Source organism: Dermacentor silvarum, chromosome 1 (genome assembly GCF_013339745.2).
Source record: "Dermacentor silvarum isolate Dsil-2018 chromosome 1, BIME_Dsil_1.4, whole genome shotgun sequence".
In the NCBI taxonomy this organism is placed as follows: domain Eukaryota; kingdom Metazoa; phylum Arthropoda; class Arachnida; order Ixodida; family Ixodidae; genus Dermacentor; species Dermacentor silvarum.
In genome coordinates this window covers 53528671-53553498 of record NC_051154.1, presented here as the reverse complement: position 1 = coordinate 53553498, position 24828 = coordinate 53528671, and the positions used below count along the sequence as shown (strand labels likewise).

The 24828-nt window shown below is 45.2% G+C and overlaps 1 protein-coding gene across 1 annotated transcript; it reads right to left on the bottom strand.

The window, feature by feature from the left end:
- Nucleotides 1-218: 218 nt before the first annotated feature.
- Nucleotides 219-17022, bottom strand: LOC119463395 (uncharacterized). Its single transcript, XM_037724242.2, has 2 exons — nucleotides 16770-17022; nucleotides 219-2923 (listed from the first exon to the last, which is right to left on the bottom strand). Exon 2 carries the CDS (start codon nucleotides 2898-2900, stop codon nucleotides 2568-2570), a length of 333 nt encoding a protein of 110 aa, XP_037580170.1. The 5' UTR covers nucleotides 2901-2923; nucleotides 16770-17022; the 3' UTR covers nucleotides 219-2567.
- Between the last annotated feature and the right edge of the window lie 7806 nt (nucleotides 17023-24828).

Below are 24828 nucleotides of genomic sequence, written 5' to 3'. Positions count from 1 at the left end.
TTAAATACTATGTTGAGCTCGAACGAAACAGCGCGTATAAAAGAGAGACAAATCGCTCCGTCGTTGTCTGCCTTCTTCGTGCTGATTCGTCCACGCGCTCAACACATTCCACTAAAATGGTATATACTGACAGAGAGTAAAAATCACGACCCTGTAATGTAATGTTTCGCGACCGACTGGCACCACGCCGAACAAAGACATACGCAAAAGAGGCACTATTATTAGTCAACGCACGTTTATTTAGCATCATACAAAAAGTGACCTACTTTAGTCGTAAGCCGAAGCTTCGTATTAGACATTAGCTGCGACGTCGACGCCTATAGACGCACGCATCCGTTGCTGTGGCACTTTTTTTTTTTTTTTTTCGCTTTTCCGGCGACAACCAAAGTTTGCTCTCTCAACTTGCAACACGTGTAAACTTAGAAGACGACACTTTAACAAAAAACACAGTGCCAAACGTCTTTTTTTAATGTTGTGTCACTAAAAGCTTCCTTTTCGGCTCGTATAGGGATCACTAAAACAACAAAAAACACAGCACATACTCGCAGCTGTATAACAATACAGTTCACGCCATCCTGAGACCGTATCAATAACAAGACGCTTGCGCATTTGTAAAGCGCAACAGTTTTCTCGCATACTTCCCTCATCCACCCTGACACACGCACGCGCACATGAAATGACAATCGCTGGAGCTTATCAGCACTGGCAACTTGCTGTTTGAGGCCCCGCTAATTATATGGCACAGAGACATTTCCACTCCATCACTCGCTTTTCAGGCCTTCTAAATATGAAATGATTCTTTCTATTCTAATATCTTCCATAGAATAACGACATCACACATTAATGCTCCCCTGTGAGCATACGATGCGGCAAATACGTGAAAACGAGACGATGCTCAAAACGAACATCAACGAATATAAGTATGGGTGCACAAATCTGCTCGACGTAATGGATGGATCCACTTACAGAGTTTGCATAATCTGACTTCGAACAAGTGCAGACTGTACTCTAGAATGTTTCTCGCAGTGAAATTAGATAATTTGATTATTATCTCATTTACTTTAACGTCTTCGTTGTTTTGTATAGGAATACGAATATACTTAGTGCATCACATGCACTTCGCGAACAGTGGGAATTTGCGAAGCCAAATGTTACTGTCGCATTCATGGCTGCTTGAAGTGCAAGTCACTGTAATTTACGTAACATTTATCCTTACCCGACAATTCTCGCACATGAAACAGTAAGCAATTGTACACATCTCGATGCGTGGAAGAAAAGCTATAGCGCCGTGTCTCTCCGCGGTTGATAGCATTATAACAGAAGTGCTGATCCTTGTTACGCATTCTGCAGCCTAACTGACACAAGAATAAAGCAGCCATGCGATTTTTAACTGCTTGTGTCTGCTAAGGACGTATGTTATATTTACGGTGTCAACAAGGTTTAGCACTAGCGACTAGCTTTATTGTTATCCGTATTTCGTCTAAAAATTTCAATTACAGATAACATTTATGCGCTGATCTGGATATTTACACTATCAATATAAAACAGAAAGACTGTTCCGTAGAGATCGCAGTGATAGACGCTCTGGCAGTGAGATTAAAGTCTCCCTGCTCCTGTCATACTCGTTTCTCGTCATTAAAGTTACAACCTAGGGGCTTACACTCTAACTGTCTATTTACCTTTTAGCTGCGCTTTGTCATAGAAGAAACCAATAGTTCATATACGGTCATCGAGAAGTCTTAGTGAATGTCATTAAACTAAAAACTTCCCCTGTGCTACACATGCGCTACACATGTGTGCACCACAATCAGTTACACAGAGGCCATAAACGGCACTGAGTGCGTCATGCCCATATACAATACGTAGGTGTTTTTTTTTTTTTTTTTTTTCTTGCAAATTGCACCGCGTGCTCAATGGAAGCCAGAAAGGGTTTTACGTTGCCAGAGAAAAATGACGACTTATTAAGGGAAGTGTTTTGCAGTCTGTTTTCGGCAGTGTTAAGAGCTATTTCTTCATTTTTATTTCTTAATTTTTTTACCTTTTGCTAGAAAACTGGCAGGAACAATTACGTGCGAATAAAATCGATTTGGACCTGGAGTCCAAGTGTTTAAAAATCGTAATCGTTTCCCTTCCGGTATCTATTCCTCAATTAATCGAATCGTAAGACAGGTGTCGGCTCTACGTGTTACTGCACAAATAACCGACGTTAGCGTTCCTCGTAGTCATAAAAAAAGAAAAAGACGTGCCCGGCACGGACAGCCTAATGGAGCTGATAACATCTCGTCAGCCTCGACGTCGTCCTTTCTTTTATGATTCTTTGTCATTTTTAAAGTGCCTATAGGCCACTTTCCCCGCCAACTGGCGGCATTTATGCCAGGGTCTCTTTCTTCTGTAACAGGACGTAGACCTGACAGCGGGACATATAGGCCAAACGCGACGCAATCAAGCCGGCAACTACACTGGCGTGTTAACAGACTGCCACTGTTCCCAAGACTGGCATCACCCTTGGTTGAGCACACATGCAAACCGCGGCCTTCCGAAGCAGCCGCTGCAGTTCGAGTCGCTCATCACTCGACGAGCACCATGTCGCTGGAGCGCAAGCTGGAGGTGTAGTTGCGCGTGCGCGCCCGGGCCGCCTCGCGCTTGCGCCGGTCCTCTCTGGCCAGGTAGAGGCCCACGGAGCCGATGCCGAGGAAGAAGAGCAGTCCTCCGGCGAGCAGCAGGACGATGCCGGCGATCCACAGGGCCTCGGGCTCCTGTGGCGACGAACCGAGCACAACCAGGATTATGCCCGCGCTGAACAGCAGTCCCCCGAGGCAGCAGGACAGCACGCCCAGGTTGAAGTAGCGCTTGGGCGTCCGCGGCTCCTCCTGGTAGTAGGCGTACGTTGAGCTGGACATGGCGACCGCCGGACGAGCGCCTCCTGCGAACGAGGGCGCACAGAGAAGCGCGTTTGCTGTGGTAGCGTCGCTTCGGGCGGCACGAAAGTCATCGCACGAACTTCTGCGTGTTCATTTGGCGCTGCCTCGTCGCAGGTACAGTATGGCCCCTCTGTACGCGCACATCTTGTAACCTTCATTGTAGAAAGACAGTTTTCTTTCTTTAATTATACATGCATCTCGTCCTAGCACAAAGCTGACACGACGTGTGTAAATGAGACAATCTCTGTGCTGCTAGCACTCGTGTATCTTGCCGACAGCATATTTTATTCTTCTCGACCATATGTATATTTATTCTTTCAACTTACTGTAGTAATGTATATATACAGGGTGTTTCAGCGAAAAATTTCAAAATTTATTTAAGGTTGCCTGCGGCAGATAGGCCGATTCTAGATAATGCGCTGGTCAACTCGAAGAGGCGGACATTACTTGCACAAAAATTGAAATGCATAAAGAGTAATTAACAGAAATTCACTAATAATTACCTGATGACCCATATTGCAATTTACAAATTGTAGCCGTGGAGTTCACAAGGCGGATCCATTTGGAACGAATTCTCGGGATGACGCCAGTTTCGAGATATTAATTCCCGAACTTTGCGGAGAAATGCATTGGCGTTCCAGTTAATTTTGTTCTTCAATGCATAAAGCGACGTTTTGTTAAGAACTTAACTGGAACGCCAATGCATTTCTCCGCAAAGTTCAGGAGAAACTGTATATATATATATATATATATATATATATATATATATATATATATATATATATATATATATATATATATATCAGAAGCACAACTTCTCGGTTATCTTAGGTTTATTTGCCCAACAGTTCAATTAAGGCTGTTACTACAGATGGTTCTTTTGCAAGGACCAGTTGTTGCCCTTGAAAAAAGGTTGGTTCACCGACCGGAACTATTGGAGACTGTTTCCCTTGAAAAAGGTCGGTCCACAAACTGAAACTGTTGGGCAAATAAACCCAAGATAACCGCGAAGTTGTGCTTCTCATCCTTCTGAATACGCTTGACCGATTGAAAAGTCCAGTCACTATACTATATATATAAACATATCATAAGAAGCCAACAAACAACGATACCAAGGACAACATAGGGAAAGTTACTTGTACTTACGAAGTGAATTAAAGAAATGATAAATTAATGGAAATTAAAGTGGATGAAAAGGCAACTTGCCGCAGGTGGGGAACGATCCCACGTCTTCAAATTACGCGCGCGATGCTCTTACCATTGAGCTACCGCGGCGCCGTTTTCCCATCCACTTCCTGCGGTATTTATCTTTTTACTACTGGAACTAACCCTGGGAGTGTTAGCCAGCGCCACCACTCACAAATCTTGATGGCGGATGTGGAACATTCTTTCTGCCGGCGTCACGAGCACGTGATCTCTTTGGCGTGAAGGCAACTGGTCAATAAACTCACATATGCTACCTGAAGGCATCAATGTTGCCGGATTCGGGCCCTCGTTATGTAATGAACGAGAAGAAAGGGAACCGAGGGGCCCGATTTTTATTAGTCATATAAAAAGCCAACAAACAATGACACCAAGGACAACATAGGGGAAATTACTTGTACTTACTAATTGAATTCCAGAAATGATAAATTCGAGACCCTCGTTATGTAACGAACGAGAAGAAAGGGAACCGAGGGGCACAATTTTACATATATATATATATATATATATATATATATATATATATATATATATATATATATATATATATATATATATATAGCGAGGGTCTCGAATCCGGCTGATTTGATGCTTTCAGGTAGCAGGTGGTGGTTTATTGACCAGTTGCCGTAAACCAAAAAGTTCACGTACTACGTGACGCCAGTTATAGATCGGATTTTCCACATCCACTTCCATGGCCGTGAGCGGTGGCGCTGGCTAACACTGCCACGGTTAGTTATAGCAGACAAGAATAAATGCTCCAGAAAGTGGATGGGAAAACGGCGCCGCGGTAGCTCACTTGGTAAGAGCCTCGGACGCGTAATGCGAAGATCTAGGTTCGTATCCCACCTGCGGCCAGTTGTTTTTTTCATCTACTTCATTTTCATTTCTTTATCATTTCTTTACTTCAATTATGCAACTATAAATGATTTCCCGTATGCTGTCCTTCGTGTCATTGTTTGTCGGGTTCTTATGATTTGACTACAGATATTGTACCGGAGCACATCGGCTCCAGCTCTGTGCCAGTGTGGAAGAAGACGTTGACAATCGTGTGGTTCACGCTAGGTCGGTTTCCAACGAGCCAGCTTGTTTAACCGCCTCGCCAAGTCTATCTGCAGAATACGCTTGTTGCAATATAGAGAAAGAGAGACTATATATATATATATATATATATATATATATATATATATATATATATATATATATATAGAGAGAGAGAGAGAGAGAGAGAGAGAGAGATAGAGACTATCCAGTGAGTATGCGCCACTATCACAACAAAGGTCTACTACCACTACTAGAATTGCAGATGCTTCGATAGGCTTTTACGAAAGCGTACGCATTCCTTCTGGGCATGTCCGACACACCAATCTGTGACTCTTGCAACGGGGAGGAGACGGTGAAACACGTGCTGTGTTTTTGTCATCTTTATGAGACCGAACGCGACATTCCCCGGAGTGTGTTAAACCGATTAGACTGGAGACCGTTTTCAGAGACAAAGATTCTTGGACCGTGGCCCCAAACGTCGCAGGCTTACAAAGCGACGCCGCATTGTTACAATTCATGAAGTCGACTGGCCTCAGTGACCGATTGTGAAGTGTTGGACAACCGCACGTGTTCATGCTGCGAGTACTTCTTCCCTCTCTCTCCTTTCTTTTCATCCCTTTAAACCCCTTCCCCCGTGTAGGGTAGCAAACCTGACGTGCGTCTGGTTAACCTCCCTGCCTTTTCTTTCTTCTTTTTCCTCCTCCTCCTCCTCCTCGATAGATTCGTCCGGCTAACAGCCACAGGCGCGCGCATCTTCTCCGTACGTAGCCGGTGGTGAGAAACACGCCCACACCCTCTCCTTGTTTGCGCCGGCGGCGAAAAAGGCACCTCGCCGTGGGCGGGGTGGAGGAACACCGCGGAGACGATGCCGTATACGAGGCAGCGAGCGTGTCATCGCCGTGTGGACACGCGCGCAGCGCGGCCTTGCTCGTTGGAAATGCAAACGCCGAGTACTTGTGGCCGCCTCACGGCATGCAGTTGTGCAATCGAACTGTGACTGCCTGCAAAGTGGGGCGAGCCGCTGCTTCGAACACACACGCAAGTCCTCCAAAATGACACCGCAGGTGCACTACAAGGAAGGACGCCGCGTTTTCTTCGTCGCTTGAAACAAGCGAAGCAAACAGTATAGCGAACCATTGCTGGCGGTGCCTCGCATCTACAAGGTATCTATATAGAAGGCACGATGATGATGATGATGATGATTTATTAGCATCCCCTTTGAAACGGGGCGGCGACAAATAGTCACCTAGCCTGCTTGATTTAATCAGGTATACTACACATGTGCTTTATCTAGCATTTATGTATACCTCTCATTATTTTTCTTTTTCAAAAATTTACCTTGTACCGCTGCCTATGATTTTAAGAGATCAGGTCGCATCCATCTTTTCTCTGCTTTTTTTCCACCAGTACTCTAATCGTCTCTTGCTTATCTCTACGGCTGATCTGTTTATGTTTCCTTCCACTTTAAACCCAAGCGCTTCTGGCAGTTGCACGTTACCTACGGTTTTCGCTGGGTGGATCCCGTCGCATTCCATTAGGATGTGCTGAGTGGTCTCTGGATCTTTACTGCAGCATACACATGTCTCATCTAGTTCCGAATATTTGTTCCGATATGTTTTCGGCCTTAGGCAACCGGCTCGAGCCTCAAATAGCAAGGCACTGCCCTTTGTGTTATCGTACAGATTTTCCCTTCTAATTTCTTTCTTCTCATTCTTGTAAATCTCCATTGTCCTTTTCGTTTCCATTCTTTGCATCCAATTCACGGTCTCTATTCACGTATACGGCGTATCAACGCCCCCTTGCAGCATTCGCCATTTAGCGCGCTTTGAGCACTCCAAATTTCAGCAGCGAGAGAGAAGCGAAGCGCGTAATTGAGGTTGCGCTTCTCTGTAGTCTGACCACTCAGGAAAAGTTGAAGTGGGAGTTGCAAAACCACATGCCATCGAAGGACCGGCAGCTACCAACAGCTATATACGGCTTTTGACCAAGTCGCCCGCCTTCAAGGTTGGCCCGAGGCTACATTCACTGAGCCGTATAGATTTTCGTTGCGTATTGAAGAAAACGTGCCAAGCCAAGCAATCTACACTTCAAGAACTTTAACAGCTCCCCACCAAGAGACCTACGTCGGATAATGTTCATGGTTGCTGACGTTTAGCTATGGTCCAATTTGGCAGTTATGAGTGTCTTCTATGCGACGGGGCTGAGAGTACAGCCTGAGTTCAAAAAGGAGAGCGACACCACCAATGTGGGAAACCCCCTCGGACGATGTAACCCGTGAGCAAAAGTATACGGACCACCCGCGGGCTCGTCGAAAAATTTGCATTTCCTCGTAATTCAGATGCACAAAAAGAAATTGACGGTTGCACTAGAAAGTTCGTCTTCTTCTTCTTCATCTTTCTGGGGTTTTACGTGCCAAAACCAGTTCTGATTATGAGGCACGCCGTAGTGGAGGGCTCCGGATTAATTTTGACCACCTGGGGTTCTTTAACGTGCACTACAACGCAAGCACACGGACGTTTTTGCATTTCGCCTCCATCGAAATGCGGCCGCCGCGGCCGGGATTCGATCCCGCGATCTCGTGCTCAGCAGCGGTAGAAAGTTCGTAATGCTAAGCTTGGACTGCGGTCCCCAATTTCAAGTTACATTCACGTATGTGGAGAAGAAAAAAGGCTTTATCGCGGAATCCCTGGTCCGCATACTTTTGCTCAGGGGCGTATACACTAAAATATTTACGCTTGCACTGAATTCGCGGAATCTCATGCAGAAGCTGTGCCTGTCTCGTGGCTCCCGTAAAGAGAGGATCGTCCATTCAAAACAAATCATTTTTGTTTCTCGGCCTATTGCGAACGCTCGGGTTAGGAAAATATTGCACGTGTACTGAAATGTGTTGCAGCGGAAGCGCAACTCGGGCGCAGACGACAAAACGGCATCCTTTGAGTCGGCGCAGTCGGCGGTATTGAAACCGGTCAGCGCACGCCATGCAATAGCCGTGCGCAATTACAGCACGAATGTTTTTTAACAAGTGGGTTGACGTCGTGCGGCTGAACCTTCTCGGGTCGCGTTTTTGCGGTGTCAAATGTGACAGACGTCGAAAACAATGCCGCCAGAAAATGCGCAGAGATCGCAATACTGTCGCACTCACTGGCACGTTGGCGATGGAGCATGCCAGGTCACCGACTGCACAGGTATTTTGCCAGACCGTCGACAAGAGCGCAGCAAGAAATTAATAGTCATTGATGAATGATGCTTGTTTTTGGCGAAAGCTCTCATTGTTTTCGCGATATGGATTACTCGTCTTCGGTTTAATTAACGCAGATGGAAACTTCTGCGCAGCTCAGGTTCCTGATGCTCCATATCCGCTACCCCAGTTTCCACCTTCTATAAGACGCAGTCAACCTTATTCAGCTGCAAAAATGACACGTGGTCACTGCACATGGCCACTGACTCGAACAAAAAGTAATTGGTATGAAGATTACGCATTGTTTTTCATTACCGGGTAGGCGAGTAGACATTTGTAAACATAATCTGCAATAAACAAAAAGAGTGCAACACTTTTTTTTTCTTTTTTTTTTTGCGTGGCGCTATTTTGACTGCGATTCGCTACTCCATGGTGAGTTCCATACACATTTTTAATTTTGATGGTCGGAGCGTGCAACTGCAACATGCAACTGCGGTGTAGTCATAATAATAATAATAATAATAATAATAATAATAATAATAATAATAATAATAATAATAATAATAATAATAATAATAATAATGCACACGAAGTCAACTAGTGGGCTGTAAGGCTGCGAAAATCCTGATTAATCCCTAACGCGTTCCGAAATCTGCTTTGCATTTCGCTTTTATCAAAGTGTGGCCGCCGTAGCAGTGATCCGGCGAAATGCATTGACATTTTACTGGTCTGAATGCTTTAAGAACTTTATCCATACCTTCGCGCATTAGCTCTAGAAACGACCGATCAGTTAATGAGCCAGATAATGAGGGCTCGCAAGTGCGTATAAGGAGTGCCATGAAAGACCGAGGTACTCGAATACTGCACCGAGTCGTGCCGTGACCGCAGACTCGATTGAACTGCTACGTGAAAGCGTAGTATAAAAATCTAGGGCGTGGTGACGTCCGATGAAACACTGTATAGGTGTGCTCTCTTCATTGGGGATCTCCCTTCTCCCTGCAGCACAGAGATGACCGTGACTTTCACGCCGTGAACGTGTCCAGTGGCGCACATTTCTCCTTTAAGATGAAGGCAAGGTGGAAGCTATTAACTTCGCTAGTGTCTTAAAGTCACAAAGCAACATTCTGCGTCATTCCTGTTGTGTAAGCATGAGCGCACACGCGGTCACACGTTGCAAGCACAACGCGGGTGTTCGCCTGCGCCAGTGTTGACTAAACCTTCCGCGAAAGGCGCTGATTGTTGCTGATAAAATATAGGTAGGGCATTAGGCAAAGTAAAAACAAGAGCTCATAGCATCCATCCATCCATCCATCCATCCGACGCGCCTCTTGGGCAGTGTATTCTGCAGTAATCATTACTGACGCTCAATTTTCGGCTCGGATCTTTAGCGCGGCTTGGAGCGGCGTTGCAAATTTCGTGCTGCTGGTCGGGTGCAGCCTACACACTGCAATGAATATATAGATGTGAAGTACAACACTAAGTATTGCATAACTGCTTGCGTTACTTCTTAAGTCACCCTGCGTCTACTGTTTCCAAATGTTAGACGTAAAAGCTTAGCAATAGTTGACAACTTGCAGCATACATACACAGTGTTTCTCTTAAATAAGCAGTTTTACGTCACTCAAATTTACATGTTTGAACTTTGCGATTTTCTTTTTCATCACGTACTCAAGGTGACGGTCGCCAATTGTACGCGCAACCAGGCTTAACATTCTAAGATTCCGAAAGTCGCTCATGAGCGGGGAGTGCCGCAAATCTATGTGCATATGGCTTACATAATTTGCTTCTGTTTTTTTTTTTTCCTCTCTCGATTTCCACTATTTTGTTGTGAAATGTTGCGAAGTCTCCCGCTGGAATTTCCTGTCGTTTTAAGGAAACTGACCATTAAAAAAAAAAGGTAAGAAAGGAAGAAAAGAAGAAGTAGTATGTATACGAGATATTTTGCATGCTCCCCTGAAAGTTCCGAGTTTGTGTCAGCATTTGCCTTCTGTCGCAAAGAATAGTTTCACTGCTTCTCTTAGCGGTAATATGACATGAAGGAGTTTACCGTAAATAAGCTGTGAATCCAGCCATCAAAGGTAATTCTGAGGCATATCTGTGCGTCACAACTTGCTCTCATAAAAAGAGTAATCCCCCTTTTCGCGAGCGCGCACACACAGTATATGGTTGGTAGCGCTTGCTATAAGAAAAAAAAAAAAGAAATTAAGAAATATTGTCGCATCTCTTGCTTGGTTACATTTTGACAACATTTCTTCCCGCGCTCTTGAGAAAACACGGGGAATGCGGGAGATGGAAATTCAAGACGATGAGCGAAACGATAACAAGGTGAAAGCAAGAGCCAACGTTTCGACAAATGGACTTGTCTTTTTCAAGGCCTTGAAAAAGACAAAATCACTTGTCGAAACGTTGGCTCCTGGTTTCACCTTGTTATCGTTTTGCTCATCTTTCCGAGCTCTTGTTGCACAGAAATGTTTTCATTACAGAAAGTGGGCGCGCACTCACCACAGCTCGAAAATTTTCACTGCGTCATAATGATATTAACACAATATTGAACCAATTAACACGGAACACGTGACAACCAGCAAGAATGAAGCAAACAGTTGAGCACGACGGTCACTCCACGACACACGTAGAAGGAGGGCCTCATACCGGGAACAAAGATTGCCCTGTGGACGCACTTACCTGTTTCGCGTAGACACAGCGTTGTTCAACTGCATTTGTCAAATCAAGTTTTTTGTGCTGAGAAACTGCACATAATGTTCATTTAGCGAAGTTAAAGTCTCAATTTTGTTAAAAGCCATGCATCGAGGTCTGTCTGTTTTGCATCTGTGCAAGTGCGAAGCACTTACGCATTATATGCTAAGCGTCTCTTTTTATGTGGAACACTTTTTTTTAATCAATCGTTGAAGTAAAATTATTCTCAGCACAGCCAAAGGCGGTTCCTTCACTCAAAAGACTTATGTTCTTTTTACTGCTGTTTGCACTCTTTCCATGGCTTCCCTGCGCTGGCGCTGAGAGTGCGGAACATTAAATCACCACAGTTTTCACTGAACTATGGCAGAATGTAAATAGAAGGGCGTTGTTGCGTTCTGTGCGGCTTAAATTCCATTTCGCAACCTCGTGTTCGGTATGGGTGAATGTCATCGCAGGTACTACGGTGGTTGTCTGTGCGTCCATCCAAGATCCTTGCCGCGTAATTTATCGTCACTTCGGAGCAGCGCCACTTGTCACACTTTGTCACCGCTTTGTCGACACCTTTGGAACTAGTAAGATGCGAAACATCAATTCGTACCCCTTCCTATGAAATATAACCACGCTTATGACTTCCGCGTGCCACGCTGCCTCGGCAGGCGCGCATGCCTTTGTGGAATCAAACTCAATGTTGCTTATCCTGGAAACCCTGGTGACTTCCTATTCAATAAATCAAAAATACTCGTGACCACGAGCACCATTGTGCAATCCTAGATGTTCCAGAGGACTTCTATCGTGTGACTTATTTCTCCAGCCACCACTCGTCTTTTGGACTGTCACTATCAGCTGCAATGCATGCATTTGAGCCACGACCCATGGATCGAGCCGCAGAGCGTTCCCTGCCCGTAGGGGAGCCCCACCTGTTAGCAACATAAGTGCTGCTGACGTTGCGTGTGTGCCTGCGCTCGTAGTGTGCGTGTGTGTGCATGTGTGTCGCTCCATCTTTCGCTCATTCATAGGGAGCAGCACATACTCCTCTGGTCGGAGTCACGTATCCGTCTTTCTTCAATGGCCGCACCTATATCTTAGTCTCCATGGGTTTATAGCTCATATGTATCAGATCACTGCCAAGCTGTGTCATAATTGACTGCTCTGAAAACTTACACTTCTCTCCGTACTCCTCTGCGTGGGTGAAAAAAAGAAAGCACTTAATTACGAATCGCTGTTTTCTTCTTCACAACATGAGATCGCGGTGTCAGGGTACATGAGTGGACAAGTGTACCTTCCAAGCGTTCGCAAGAACGCTACAGGCAAGGAGGAGCCACGTCCACCAGCTGACTCAAAGGCGGAGGACTGGTGCGGTTCGTGTGGGAGTCGGTCGCGTCAGACGGCGACGTCGCCAAAGGGGGTGTCTCGGCGCGCTCTGGAGCAGCGCCTTTCAAGGCGTTCCCCGGCGCGCACGTTTCTCCGTAGCGCGGGGAACACCCATTGGTGACTCTCTCTCTCAAATCGCTCAGGCGCCCGTCTTGTGTATAATCGACTGCAACGTTCGGAAGCTGAAAAGGTTGTATTTGGCAAGTATTGTAGCGCGTTCTTACGTGCACGTTTCTCTCGGGAGGTGAGAGCCGGTCGTTTTAGTATTAGTTTTTTTTTTTTTTTTTTTTTTTTAAAGTTTTGATAACTATGGTTTTTTTCGACAAGTGTTGCGGAATTCCAATTTTTTTTAATCGCTCGGTTTCAACGTGGGAATTAGGTTTGCTTATTGCACAACTTTTATCCCAGCACATAGACGGCGTAACCGCGTTTTCTATCCGAGACTCCGTAGCGCCGTATCACAGACCCCAAGCAATTACGCTCGCATGGTTACGCTTCGAAACCAGTCGGCCCAGTTTCAACGCCTACTCTAGGGATGACCGCTTACACGTCGTCGGACTCAGACATGTACGGACGGTCAGTGTTGAAACGCGCCAGCAAAAGTGTGGGTGGTAAGTTGCACTGTTCGCGCGATTTTTGGAACGATGATGAAAGGACGGCAGGGCGTGCACGCGGTTCAGGTAGCGTAACAAACTGCTATGGCTTACTCTAGGATATATAGGGTGTCCCACGTAACTTGAGCCAAGCATTAAGAACATGCACATGCCACTTAGCTGGACAGAACCAACGTAATGTTGTTTGCCGTCGCTTAGAGTTACTCATTATTTTTACATTCCAACTAATTACATAACTAGTCTTAATTAATTAATCAACTTCTCAAATAGTATAAGTAGATGAAAAGTGTGAATGAGACAATTGTAGAGCAACATGAGAAACTCTCGATACAGCTTTCTGTTGCTCAATACGTACTACATAAAAGGGTCTTTCCGAGCGTGAAAGGAGCCTGCGAATACACGCAAGGTGCCTCGATTTATATATATATATATATATATATATATATATATATATATATATATATAAGCGCCTATTTCCATTGCAACTGCATGTTGATCGTCAAAGTAGTGCGAGCGAGTGCACCTCTGTTCTGCGTAATCAAACAATAATCACGACATAAAACCTGTGGATATATATAAAGTTGCGTCATACATTTATACATATCTAAAGCACACAGACATCTTGATGAAATTGCGCATGATAATGAACAGCTCATTTGACTTTCGTAATTTGGACTACTCAATTCATAAAAACTGCGCATGGGCCAGCGGATACGCCTTAATTTTCGAAAAGCCGAAAAAGCGTTTCAAAAAACTTTATTCCAGGTGCCCTTCGAAGGGTTATTGCCTATAGGATTTCGTAAACTTGCATGCGAGATTTCTTTTTAGAGTTGATGTATATTCAGAAGCAAGAGCAAGCTCTTAGATACGAACCATGAAAAGCAGATTTGTTTACAGCAAATATAGAACACCTAAACAGCTTATCATTTGCTTTTGTTTGTACAGGAAAAATTGTAACTAGAAAGTATGTCAGAAGTCACAATCTACTTTTTAAAACGCATTTGATAATTTACTGGGACATATTTCGAGGTTGCATTCGACCGGTGCTCACATACGGGGCAGGAACTTGGAGGTTAACAAGAAAGCTCGAGAACAAGTTAAGGGCCGCGCAAAGAGCGATGGAACGAAAAAATGTTAGGCGTAACGTTAAGAAACAGGAAGAGAGCGGTGTGGATCAGAGAGCAAACGGAGATAGCCGATATTCTAGTCGACATTAAGATTTTTAAAAACGGAGCTGGCAGCCCATGTAATGCGTAGGGTAGATAACTGGTGGACCATTAGAGTTACAGAATGGGTGTCAAGGGAAGGGAACCGTAGTCGAAGACGGCAGAAAACTAGGTGGGGCGATGAAATTATGAAATTTGCAGGCGCAATTTGGAATGAGCTAGCGCAAGACAGGGGTAATTAGAGATCGCAGGCCTTCATACTGCAATGGACATAAAAACAGGCTGATGATGATGACGATGATGATTTCGAAGTTGAGCAAAGATGGCTTGCACGTGAGTTCACGGACTCCGTGTTGAAGGACCACAAACGCAGAGCGAGCGAGAATAAGCAGGATATATGTAAATCGGATTAAGGCGCAGCTTTTCGGCATCATTTTGAGAGTACTTAATTGTTGTGTCTGGTCTGGGCTGAAGTAAGCTGATGGTAAATGTACTGCGGTCCATGGTCGTAAAGCTGAGGCAACAGCTGTACCAAAGAGCAGCCGCGGACGTCTATACGCAATTCCCCTAGAATATTTCTCTCGCGAAACTTCGGATAAGTTTCCATAAAAGCGGCAGATTGCGCACCAGGTCGTGAGATATATGTGACCGCATGATCCATGCACTTCACATGGAGGAAGACCAGCGGGATGGCTACATTCTCTGGGAATCGGCCCAGAGCATACTATTCGCGTGTAGCCGGCAAGACTCAACGGATGAGCGCTGAAGCGAGTAATATGTACAGATGTTATAGATATGTTTACAAATATTGCAGATGTGATGCTTGCAGACAGAGTGTAGGAAAGCCACGAGGAACGATGGTTGCATGGCCAGAAATTCAAGTGGGCTCAAGGTGGGACCTACGCAGAAGGGAAGCGAGCAACAATTCAAAGGCCGACTCTCGCCAGTCGCCTTGGTCCCCTCTATAGCTGTTGCAAGATTTGTGCCCTCAGGGCACAAATCTGAGGACACATGCGGCAGAGGACACATGCGAGAAGATTGTATGATGCATTGCATCGAAAGTTGAATGCACATGTTGCATATCGTTCGTAACATCGGTGCACGTGGTGTACACTGTACAGAATATCCCAAACACGAGGAAAAGGTAACATGGGGCACGCCGGACGATGTGAATATATATATATATATATATATATATATATATATATATATACAGCAGGGTACCTGTTTAGGCTAGATGTTGCAATTCCGATATTGAAGCCGAGCGAGCAGTGGTGAATTAAGTGATCTATGTTTAGCAGAAATCCGGTGACTATAGCGCCATTTTCGAGATATCTGTCCTTAACATGTGCTATGATCTACATTGGCGTTCGAATTACCAGTTACCCAAAATCGTTCCTTTAGCAGTTGTTGCAGGTCCTTGCAGCGTAATTTCTCGCCACTTCGAAGCAGCACCGGCCGCTTGTCACACGTTTTCACCGCTTTGCCAGTACTTTTTCGCCTATAGTAAGATCCGAAGCATCAATTCGTAACTCTTCCTAGAATTGACTGGAATCTTAAGTGGGACGCCAATGTGCATCTTTTAGCACATTTGGGGGACGGATATCTCGAAAATAGTGCTAGTCTTGCGATTTTCGCTAAGCGGACATGACTTGGAACACTGATGCGCAGTTTCGCAGTTCCGACATGTATTCTGAAGTGAATAGTTAAATAAGGTAATCAGCATGTTTTAGGTAATTAGCCAAACTATCATTGCTTCTTTTTGCTGATTACTAGAGCGACGTAGCCTAGTTTCAGAAACGGCAGGGCCATAGATATAAAACATATTTTTTGTATGTTCAGCAAAAGGGGAAACAAACTTCCTGTAGAAACGAGATATTTCTTACCTTTTCGTGCTCTCTATAGCAAAAAAATTTCGAACCAGTTCGAAACGCCATTGGCACAGCCTCAGTATTTGCATATTTCGACATTTCCTTAACTCTAAAACATTCACGCTGCAGTGATCAGAAAGCCGTTAACGTCCATAAAAGTACCGTCTAAGTTTCTCGTTATATACAATTGTCCATTTCCAGACGACCGTTTAGATAATTGATTTGTGACGTTCGTATTGCCTGAGGTTTCCACAAGCTGATCGCACAGATAGTATGGTTTTCCCGCATGGTGACTTCTCCTTTTATAGTATTTACACGCAATTATACAGTAATATTTACATGAGCCTGGAAATAATTCGAGCGCGGACAACACGCCGACAAGGTCGAGGCTCTTAACTACGATCGTGTCAGCGTGTCCCCGCTTGTCTAAACTCTCCAATAGTGTGTTCCTCGAAGAAAAGAGACCTGCGCATTCTTACGACTTATATAATAAGTTATTTAGTGCTCTTTTTTTTTCTTTTTTTTTTTGTTACTATATTAGTCGCATCGCATCCGTGGGACGTATTTGAGTCGTCGAACACCGTCACGATATATGCCGAGGGCGCCTGCATAGAGGCAACACTCCGGCAGCTCACACCTATGCGATGCAGCAGTGCATCCTCGCGCGCCGAAACAGTGGAAAGGGCCGCTTCCGGAGCGACACTTACGCGGCGGTTGCGTGACGGGAGCGCTTCCGAGCGGCTGGCGTCCTGGGGCAAAGAGTCAAGCACGGGTTTGCCACTCGCTGACAGTCCACCGCTCCAAAGTCAAGCCATGCTGCCCACCTCGCAGCGCGTACGCCGTCTGTTCGCGGGCCGGGCCCGAGCTTCCAAGTCCGTGGGCCGCTGCGGACTCCGCGCTGGCCGAGTGTGTGTCGAAAGCTCCGCCGCACCTCCCGCGCGATGCCGCTGCGAAGAAGTGGGACAGCCACTGCTGGCAACCGTGACGGCAAACCGGTTTTCAAGGAAGGCCCCAGCGCCTGGAGTCAGCGGGTGCTGCCGGTAGTGGTAGCAGCGCGCGGCCTACGGGGATGGGCCAGTGGAATCGTCTCGGCTGCAACGAAGCGGCGCCGATTTTTTTCCCCGCCGTTGCGAAAGCGTGATGAGACCATTGAGCAATTGATGAGCGGATAAGCCACCCACTTTTCTTTCTTTTTTTTTTTTTTTTTCACGCGACCCGAGGAAACAAGCGAAAGTCGGCCGGCAGAGGCTTGCGACCGTTACACCATGTTAGAACTTATACCAGAAAAAGAAAAGAAAAAAAAAGAAAGAAAAAAAAAAAGAAACCGTTCTGTATATCGCATCGCTTGGCTGCATCATGCATACTATGTCACTGGCTGTTGCGAAATATGTGGCAGAGGCCGCGCACTTGTGTCACATGTCACGTTCCTTGGTGTCGTGAGTGAAACCGAACATCATTTTACGGATATGGGTCCTGGACTCCTGGAACCAATGTGGTCCCCGCTCCGCGCGCAGCAGTCATGCGGTGTGCGTGTGTTCGTGTGTTTTTGTGTGTGTGTGGGCGGGGGTGGGGGGCAAAAGCCACGCGCTCCATCGTGTCTGAGCGGGGTTCCGTTTGAACACCGCTGTACGCGCGGTGCAACCATGGGCCGTATTCTGAAACGTTCCACTTCAGCGAAATTTCTTTTTCGCTTTCAGGCGCGCGATGATTGGCTGTTTTAGCAAAATTAGATGAGCTGATTGGCTGGTTGAGCCCGACGTCATTCAATTTTGCTCAACCAGCCAATCAGCGAGCGCCTGAAAGCGGAAAAAGAAATTTCGCCGAAGCGGAACGTTTCAGAATACGGCCCCATAACATGTTTGGAGAAAGGTAACCAGCGCGCACCATTCGGGACGCCCTAGAGCATATGGAAACGCGTTATAGCTCCTGCCGTTAACGCGTAGAACACTGTTAAGAGAGTTTTTAGAGCACGAGAGTTCATGCATATGTTGCTGCAATTACTGCATAACTGCATATGTTACAGCATGCAGAAACGAGTACATGCACGCGTGTCTCTGAGGCTGCATTTACTGCAAAATTAGACAATGGCATTGTTTTTGAGTCTGCGTGGTGCAAAGTATCGAGGTATCACCTGATAATGCATCCAAAATCTTCGTGACTCAAAAAAAAAAAAAAAAGTGCACATCAGCAGGCGTGACCTACAGGTCACCACGAAACAATAAAAATGAGTTTCTGTTGTCATCAGACAAGTTGCTTGAAAAAAGACATCGTGACAGCACCACCCAGATCTTTATCTTGGGGGACCTTAACATTGACATTAATCAAAGCGGAATTGATAACTACATATACAGATATTTACTAACCAATTACTGGTTACAACAATTATATTACATCACCCAGACGCATTACCAACTCAAGACAAAGAGCACTAGATCACAAAATCACAAGCATACCCGACACCATGCTTCCAAGTGGAATTTTATCATCTGATATCACAGACCATCTTCCTGTTCTCGCAGCAATGCCCTCCAGTAGTAACGCAATGCCTTCGCAGACTTCTATGATACATATACAAGAACTAAATTATTTTGGCTGCCGCAATAAAAGAAAATTGGCATCCCGGGTTGTCAGCAGTGACCCGATAATAAATATGAACAGTTCATTAAAATATTTAGTAGATGTATTAAATTCGGTAAAATTACTTTAAAAGTTACTAAGAGAATCGTTACGCGTAAACCGTGGCTAACCACCGGCATCCTGAAGCCGATAAATAACAAGACACGTTAAAGAAACTAAAGTGAAAACCACACAACGTTAATTTAGAAAAAACAAGTATAGGGCATATAAGGAAAGAGTGGAAATTTCTCAGCAAAATTATTTTGACACAAAAGTCAAGCAAGGGCCAGGCTGACGTCCAAGCAACACGGAAAATCATAAATACTCCACTTAACGGACGGATTAGAGATAGACCATGTGGTATCTCTGTGAAAGGCGCAAAAGCAAGTTGCCCTTGTCTAATTACTTAAACTTTCAATAATTACTTTGCGGCAATGCATTTTAGTATGACCACAGTCAATGCATATTGTCAATGCATATTGTCAAATAAACTAGTTTTCACTTTTTGTTCAGGTCTCCCTCCATTTCTTTATGGAAAAATAAACCCGATTTGATTTTATTTGATTTGATAATTATTCCACAATCAGACTCCTCATTAATAACAAGTAGACCTATTTATTTTTTTCTTACACCTACAAGAGGTCACGTTATTCTCTCTTTAAAGACTACTCATTAACTAGTCTAGACTCCCTTTCTGTGGTGTTGCTAAAGCATTGCTCGATTTGCATGTGTGGCACATTGACACATATTATTAACCAACTTTATTTCTAAAGTTGCACCAGTGTTTAAAGAAGGAGATAAGATGAATATGACTAATTATACCATCCAATATCCACATCGTCTCCATTCTCCAATTTTTTTAAAAGAAACTGCTAACTCGTTTAGGCCATAAGTTATTTCCAATACACAACATTTATGCAAAATAGCAATAAGATGTATAAAAGAAAAATCGACGGAGACAGGACTACTCAACGTTGTAGAAAAAAACAAAAGCAAACACTGAACAAAAATTACTAACTATGATAGTTTTCATGGACCTGACTATGGCGTTTGATCTTGAGAATCACCATATATTACTAAAGAAACTTGATAAATGCCTTATTCGCGGCGCGGCTAATTACTAACGCTGGAATACCCCAGGGATCTATCCCTGTTGGTCCCTTTTCTTTTTCTAGCATATATCAACGATTTGCCCGGCTACCACTCCGAATATTGCAACTTATACGCAGACGATACTAATATATTCTTAACAGCCGAAACGGAACTTGAACTTTACAAAAGAGCTAATAATTTTGTACGAAAGCTGTCGAACTGGCTTGGTTCTAATCGCCTTCGAGCAAACATAACTAAAACCAACTACATAATCTTCGCCGCAATAAACACCCTATTAACGAACACTAAATCCTTGAAATTTAATAATTGACCCTTGCAAAGCTCCAGGGCGCAGGACCAAATCCCAGCCGCAAAAACGCCTGTGTTCCGTGTTGCGTGCACGGTAAAGAACCCAAGGGGATGTATTCTGTGACAATCACTTCGGCGATACTGTCGCCTTCGCGTGACGCAGTGCTCAACCAGTCAATCAGTTCATCCGATTTCGCTCAACCAGCCAATCAGCGCACGCCTGACAGCCAAAGCGATACTATCGCCGAAAGTGATCGTCGCAGAATATGTGGTCAAACTTAATCCGGAGTCCCCCACTACGGCGTGCCTCATAATCATATCGGGCTTTTGGCCCCAGATTTTTTTTCTTTTTTTGTTTAAAGAATGTTCTCGGATAAATTCGTGGTACACACTAACCGTAAAATATTGCATCCATTACCATTTTCTTGTATTGCTTTACATAGTAATGCACAAAATTATTTATGTCGTTCAGTAAAAATTACTTATCGGAATATTGCATGCATATTCAATACGATCAACGACCCCGAATACGCTAGTTGTGCCAAAGGGCCGCACTAATTATGGCCCATTTTCCTTTTCATATACTGCAGCAGAGTAGTGTAACAAATAACCGATATATCCAATATCATAACAGTCATTTATCTGTTACAAAACTAACATTCGCCCTTTCATGCTTGCATTCACTCAATGAGAATGCAATAGATTGGTATTGTCGCAAACTCTTTTTTTTTTTTTCAGTTTTCCTTGTGGATCCCAATATATTACTAAAGAAACTTGATAAATGCCTTATTCGTGGCGCGGCTAATGAATAACGCTGGATTTCAGAGCATCACACTCGGCCTTTATTGAACAATCCGCACATAAACACGCTTGCTGTGTTTACGTGTGGACTGTTCAATAAAGGCCGAATCTGATGCTCTGAAATCTTTATTTCTGAAAATTATTCATCGGCACTTTTATCCATCTGTATATATGCTCCACCGAAAGTAAAATGCACGCATCTCGCCTTTTCTACCAAGCTTAGATAACGTCAGTCAAGACATCTTTTGACACGTTCTTCAGAATCGCCTCCAATGTCTTAACTATACCTTGTTTTATGTCAAAGCAATGCTTCTTCTTACAGTGAGGTACATAAATAAGTCCAAGAGTACCGCATCTGGACTGAAAAACGCGAAAGTGGATTGTTGCGATTCTTCGGGAAACGGTAAAAATATGACATTGCTTTGACATGAAACAGGACATGGAATCAGGCGTAGAAATGCATTGGAGGCGATTTTTCAGTAGTTGTGAAAAGATGTTTTGATTCATGTTATCCAGACGTGGTATAAACGATGGGACGCGTGCAATATGCTTACTGTGAAGCACATAGAAAAGGATAAAAGAGCCGAATAAAAATTTTCAGGAATAAAGATTTCAGAGAACCAGCGTCAGTCTTTATTGAACAACCTATGTATAAAAGCATCTAGTCTAGATACCCCTGCTACAACTTCTACGAGAGCTATGAAGCCCCACCCAATTAAAATGAAATTAAATTCTGGGGTCTTACGTGTCAAAACCACCATCTGATTATGAGGCCCGCCGTAGTGGGGGAGCCCGGGTTAATGTTGACCACCTGGGGTTCTTTAACGAGCACCCAACGCACGGTACACGGCCGTTTTAACGCGACAGCGTTAAGGGCCCCGTGTCGCATAAAATCCGGCGTCGGCGTGGATGTCGGCGACCGTGGCGGAAAAAATCATCCCCAACCACCCCGACCCATGACTGCGCAGGCCCTCCGCGTGGCGCAAGGCATTAGTGAACAAAAATTGAATTTCTCACAGTGAAATCCGTCACAAAAAAAAATGTTGCAGTGGCTTAGCTCGGCTATGCCAGGATATACGTAGCGTTAGCAAAGGTTCAGCTGATTATTCTTAGCTTTCCTGGTTGTCTAGATTGTCAAGGATTAGCTTGATTGTCATGCTTACTGCTGCTCCAATGACACACACAAACGCCAGTCAGAAGCGCAGCGGCTCCAGCGCAGTGTCAGACGGCGACTGCACAGCGAGCGCGCGCCAGCGCCAGTGCGTCTACCACGGCTACGACGTCACTCCTCTGGAATGCGCAGACCGGCGGCTGTGAGTCGCGGGCGGCGGCGGCGGAGTGCGCGAGAGGTGCCGGCTCCGGTGGCTCCGGTGCGCAAGCCGTGTGACATATCACTCATCCTTGCGCATGCGCAGCACGGCTCTTGATGTGCCGCGCGAAACGGGCTTGGCTAGGCCAGTGTAGCTAACGCTACAAAATGATAAAGTACTACTTAACCACAAACTAAACACATGGCGGCGTCGGATTGTAATTTGAACGTAGGAGAAAACATAATTCTGTTACGAGGAAACTCAAACACAAACCCCTTTTCCAGCATTTCTACCATACCAACAGCGGCGCGCTCGGATAGGTTGGCTGCGAAATTCATATCCAGATGGCGCTCGCATGTTCGGCAGGTTAGGAGGAGGGGACTTCGCCGGCCTACTGCGCTTTGGACACGCGCGCGCGTCGGGGTAATAGCAATCAATTAATAAAATAATAAAAAAATGTGCTAGGGCCTCCATTTTTTAAGATTATAAGACGACGTTATATTGCCCCTGGAAAACCTCTTCCCAGCAATGCATTTCTGTTTAAAAGTGCAGCCGACTTTAAGAGGATCGGTGTAAGCTTGGTCTTTGTAAGCTGGCTTTACTACGTTCTGTGTTGTAGTGAAGCCTACTCAAAGAAAAATGCGATGCGAACGGGTCCCGATAACGCTGTCGCGTTCCACTCTTAAAGGCGAAGCTTAAGCGTCCTCCAATTTTTATTCTTACACCGTGGTCCCATGTCAAGGCAACATGTGTACGGCACGGAGAGGTGGTGAGGTACACGCCGCTCCGCGAGGTGGTTGCTAGGCAACGCAGTGACACCATAGCTCGGCGAGGTTTTGCGACAGCAGGCGCCACTTTTTACAGTTAGCTAGAACAGCTTCGCTGTTAAATGCTCTTAAATTGTTCTTTAGACAAAATTCGAGCCAATTCTGATGCTGGACATATCATTAGCGAAGGTCGCCGGGGGCCGGGGGGAGCGTCTAAATCCCCACTAGAACACGCCAGTGTTGCCAGATCTCGTCTTGTGCGGTTCCCTAGATTTGCGAGGCGTAGATGTCCCTAGTGAAGTTACGCGACTGCGTGCCGCGCTCCCCTTCTTATCGCCTCCCCCTCCTCGTACGTGCGTGCGCCAGATTTCAACGTGTGTGCACGCCGGAGACGAACGTGGGCGCATGGTTTACACTTGCAGCTTATTCTGAAGAGAAATGAAACTATGTTGCATTTATTTATGAGAAATCTAAGTTAGCACGTGTTACGACGGGGTAGGTGAGCCTCAGCTAGGCGACTGGTCACTGCCGTCTGGTGTTGAGCGATCGGGCAGTGACGAGATGCTCTCACGACTCGTTCTTGACGCCTTTTATGCGGTCCCCCCCTCCCATTCTTAAAACTATTTTCTGTTACGTTAGTCACTGTCGCACTCTTCAACATTCACCTGACTTTTTAACGGCGTGGAGGCGCCTAGCATTCCTATATTTGTTTCAGCGTAGACTTCAAAGCCATTCACCTACCTGCCCTCCCACCTGTTTGTTGTGGCGGTTTCTTGGCCTCCCTGGCCCAGCCCACCCGTCCTTGACATATCTTGCCGTGCGTAAATCAGCGTTCTGTAGGTCGTTCGATCTTGTCGATGCTCAACACATTTAGGAAATGTAATGCTATCTATTCCGCAAGGCAGTTGCTAAGCTTATGGTGGTGCAGTTTATTTTGCAATCAGCATGTCATCAGCACTGCATGGTTCCAGCTAGCAGGCTATGCGCAATATATTGCGCAATTTGAGAACATAGAAAGAGTCTGAAGCTTTACCGTGGAGCGAACTAAATTTCTGGTCAAATAAACACACACACACACACACACACACACACACACACACACACACACACACACACACACACACACACACACACACACACACACACACACACACACAGGTTAATGCGACTAACCGATTCCTTATCACGCACAATCGACCACTTACATACACAAAACGGGTCAACAATCGTCGCCACCAAGACGATTCATCCAAATGATCGCGCATGCCACACAAGACATAAGGCATCGCCGAAGATGAAGTTGTTGACAGTCTTAACAATCTACCCATTAATTCATGTGAGCGCTCGCGAGATAACGCAGTCCTGCCTAAAACAAACACAGAAAATATTATAAACAGAACAATGCGCATAGGCGGGTCCATCATTAATCATATGGGCAGCAGCGAAAAAATATGCACAGCGAGTTTCACTTCGCCTGTTCAACTGGTCGACTTGACTAGGGAATTTCGGCCTTCATTCTGGGTACATGAAAGAGCCAAATTTGGTGAGCAGCCCAGAGTTGCCAGCATGATGTTTTCTGTACCGCTAACCTTGGGCAATGTTGCGGTCGGTATTTAGTCTCGCGCGTCGCCGGGCAATGGCGTTTAAAGAACATTTACGAGAGAAGCTTTGCGAATTCAGCCCCTGCTACGTCGACCTCGCGACCATTCTGTCGTCTACTCGGTGAGAACACACTCACCCCAAAGCCATCACCCTCTCCTCAGCACATGTTTCGGCCATTCACCTCGTTTTATGTTAGAAACGCCATTCCCACTCAGCAAGCACGCAGAAAGTGGCTGAAGTGGCAAAGAAGCTATAGCGCAATAAGAGGC

Excerpts from the sequence above, each read along its gene's own strand:
- LOC119463395 (XM_037724242.2), bottom strand. The coding sequence starts at position 2,900 with ATGTCCAGCTCAACGTACGCCTACTACCAGGAGGAGCCGCGGACGCCC.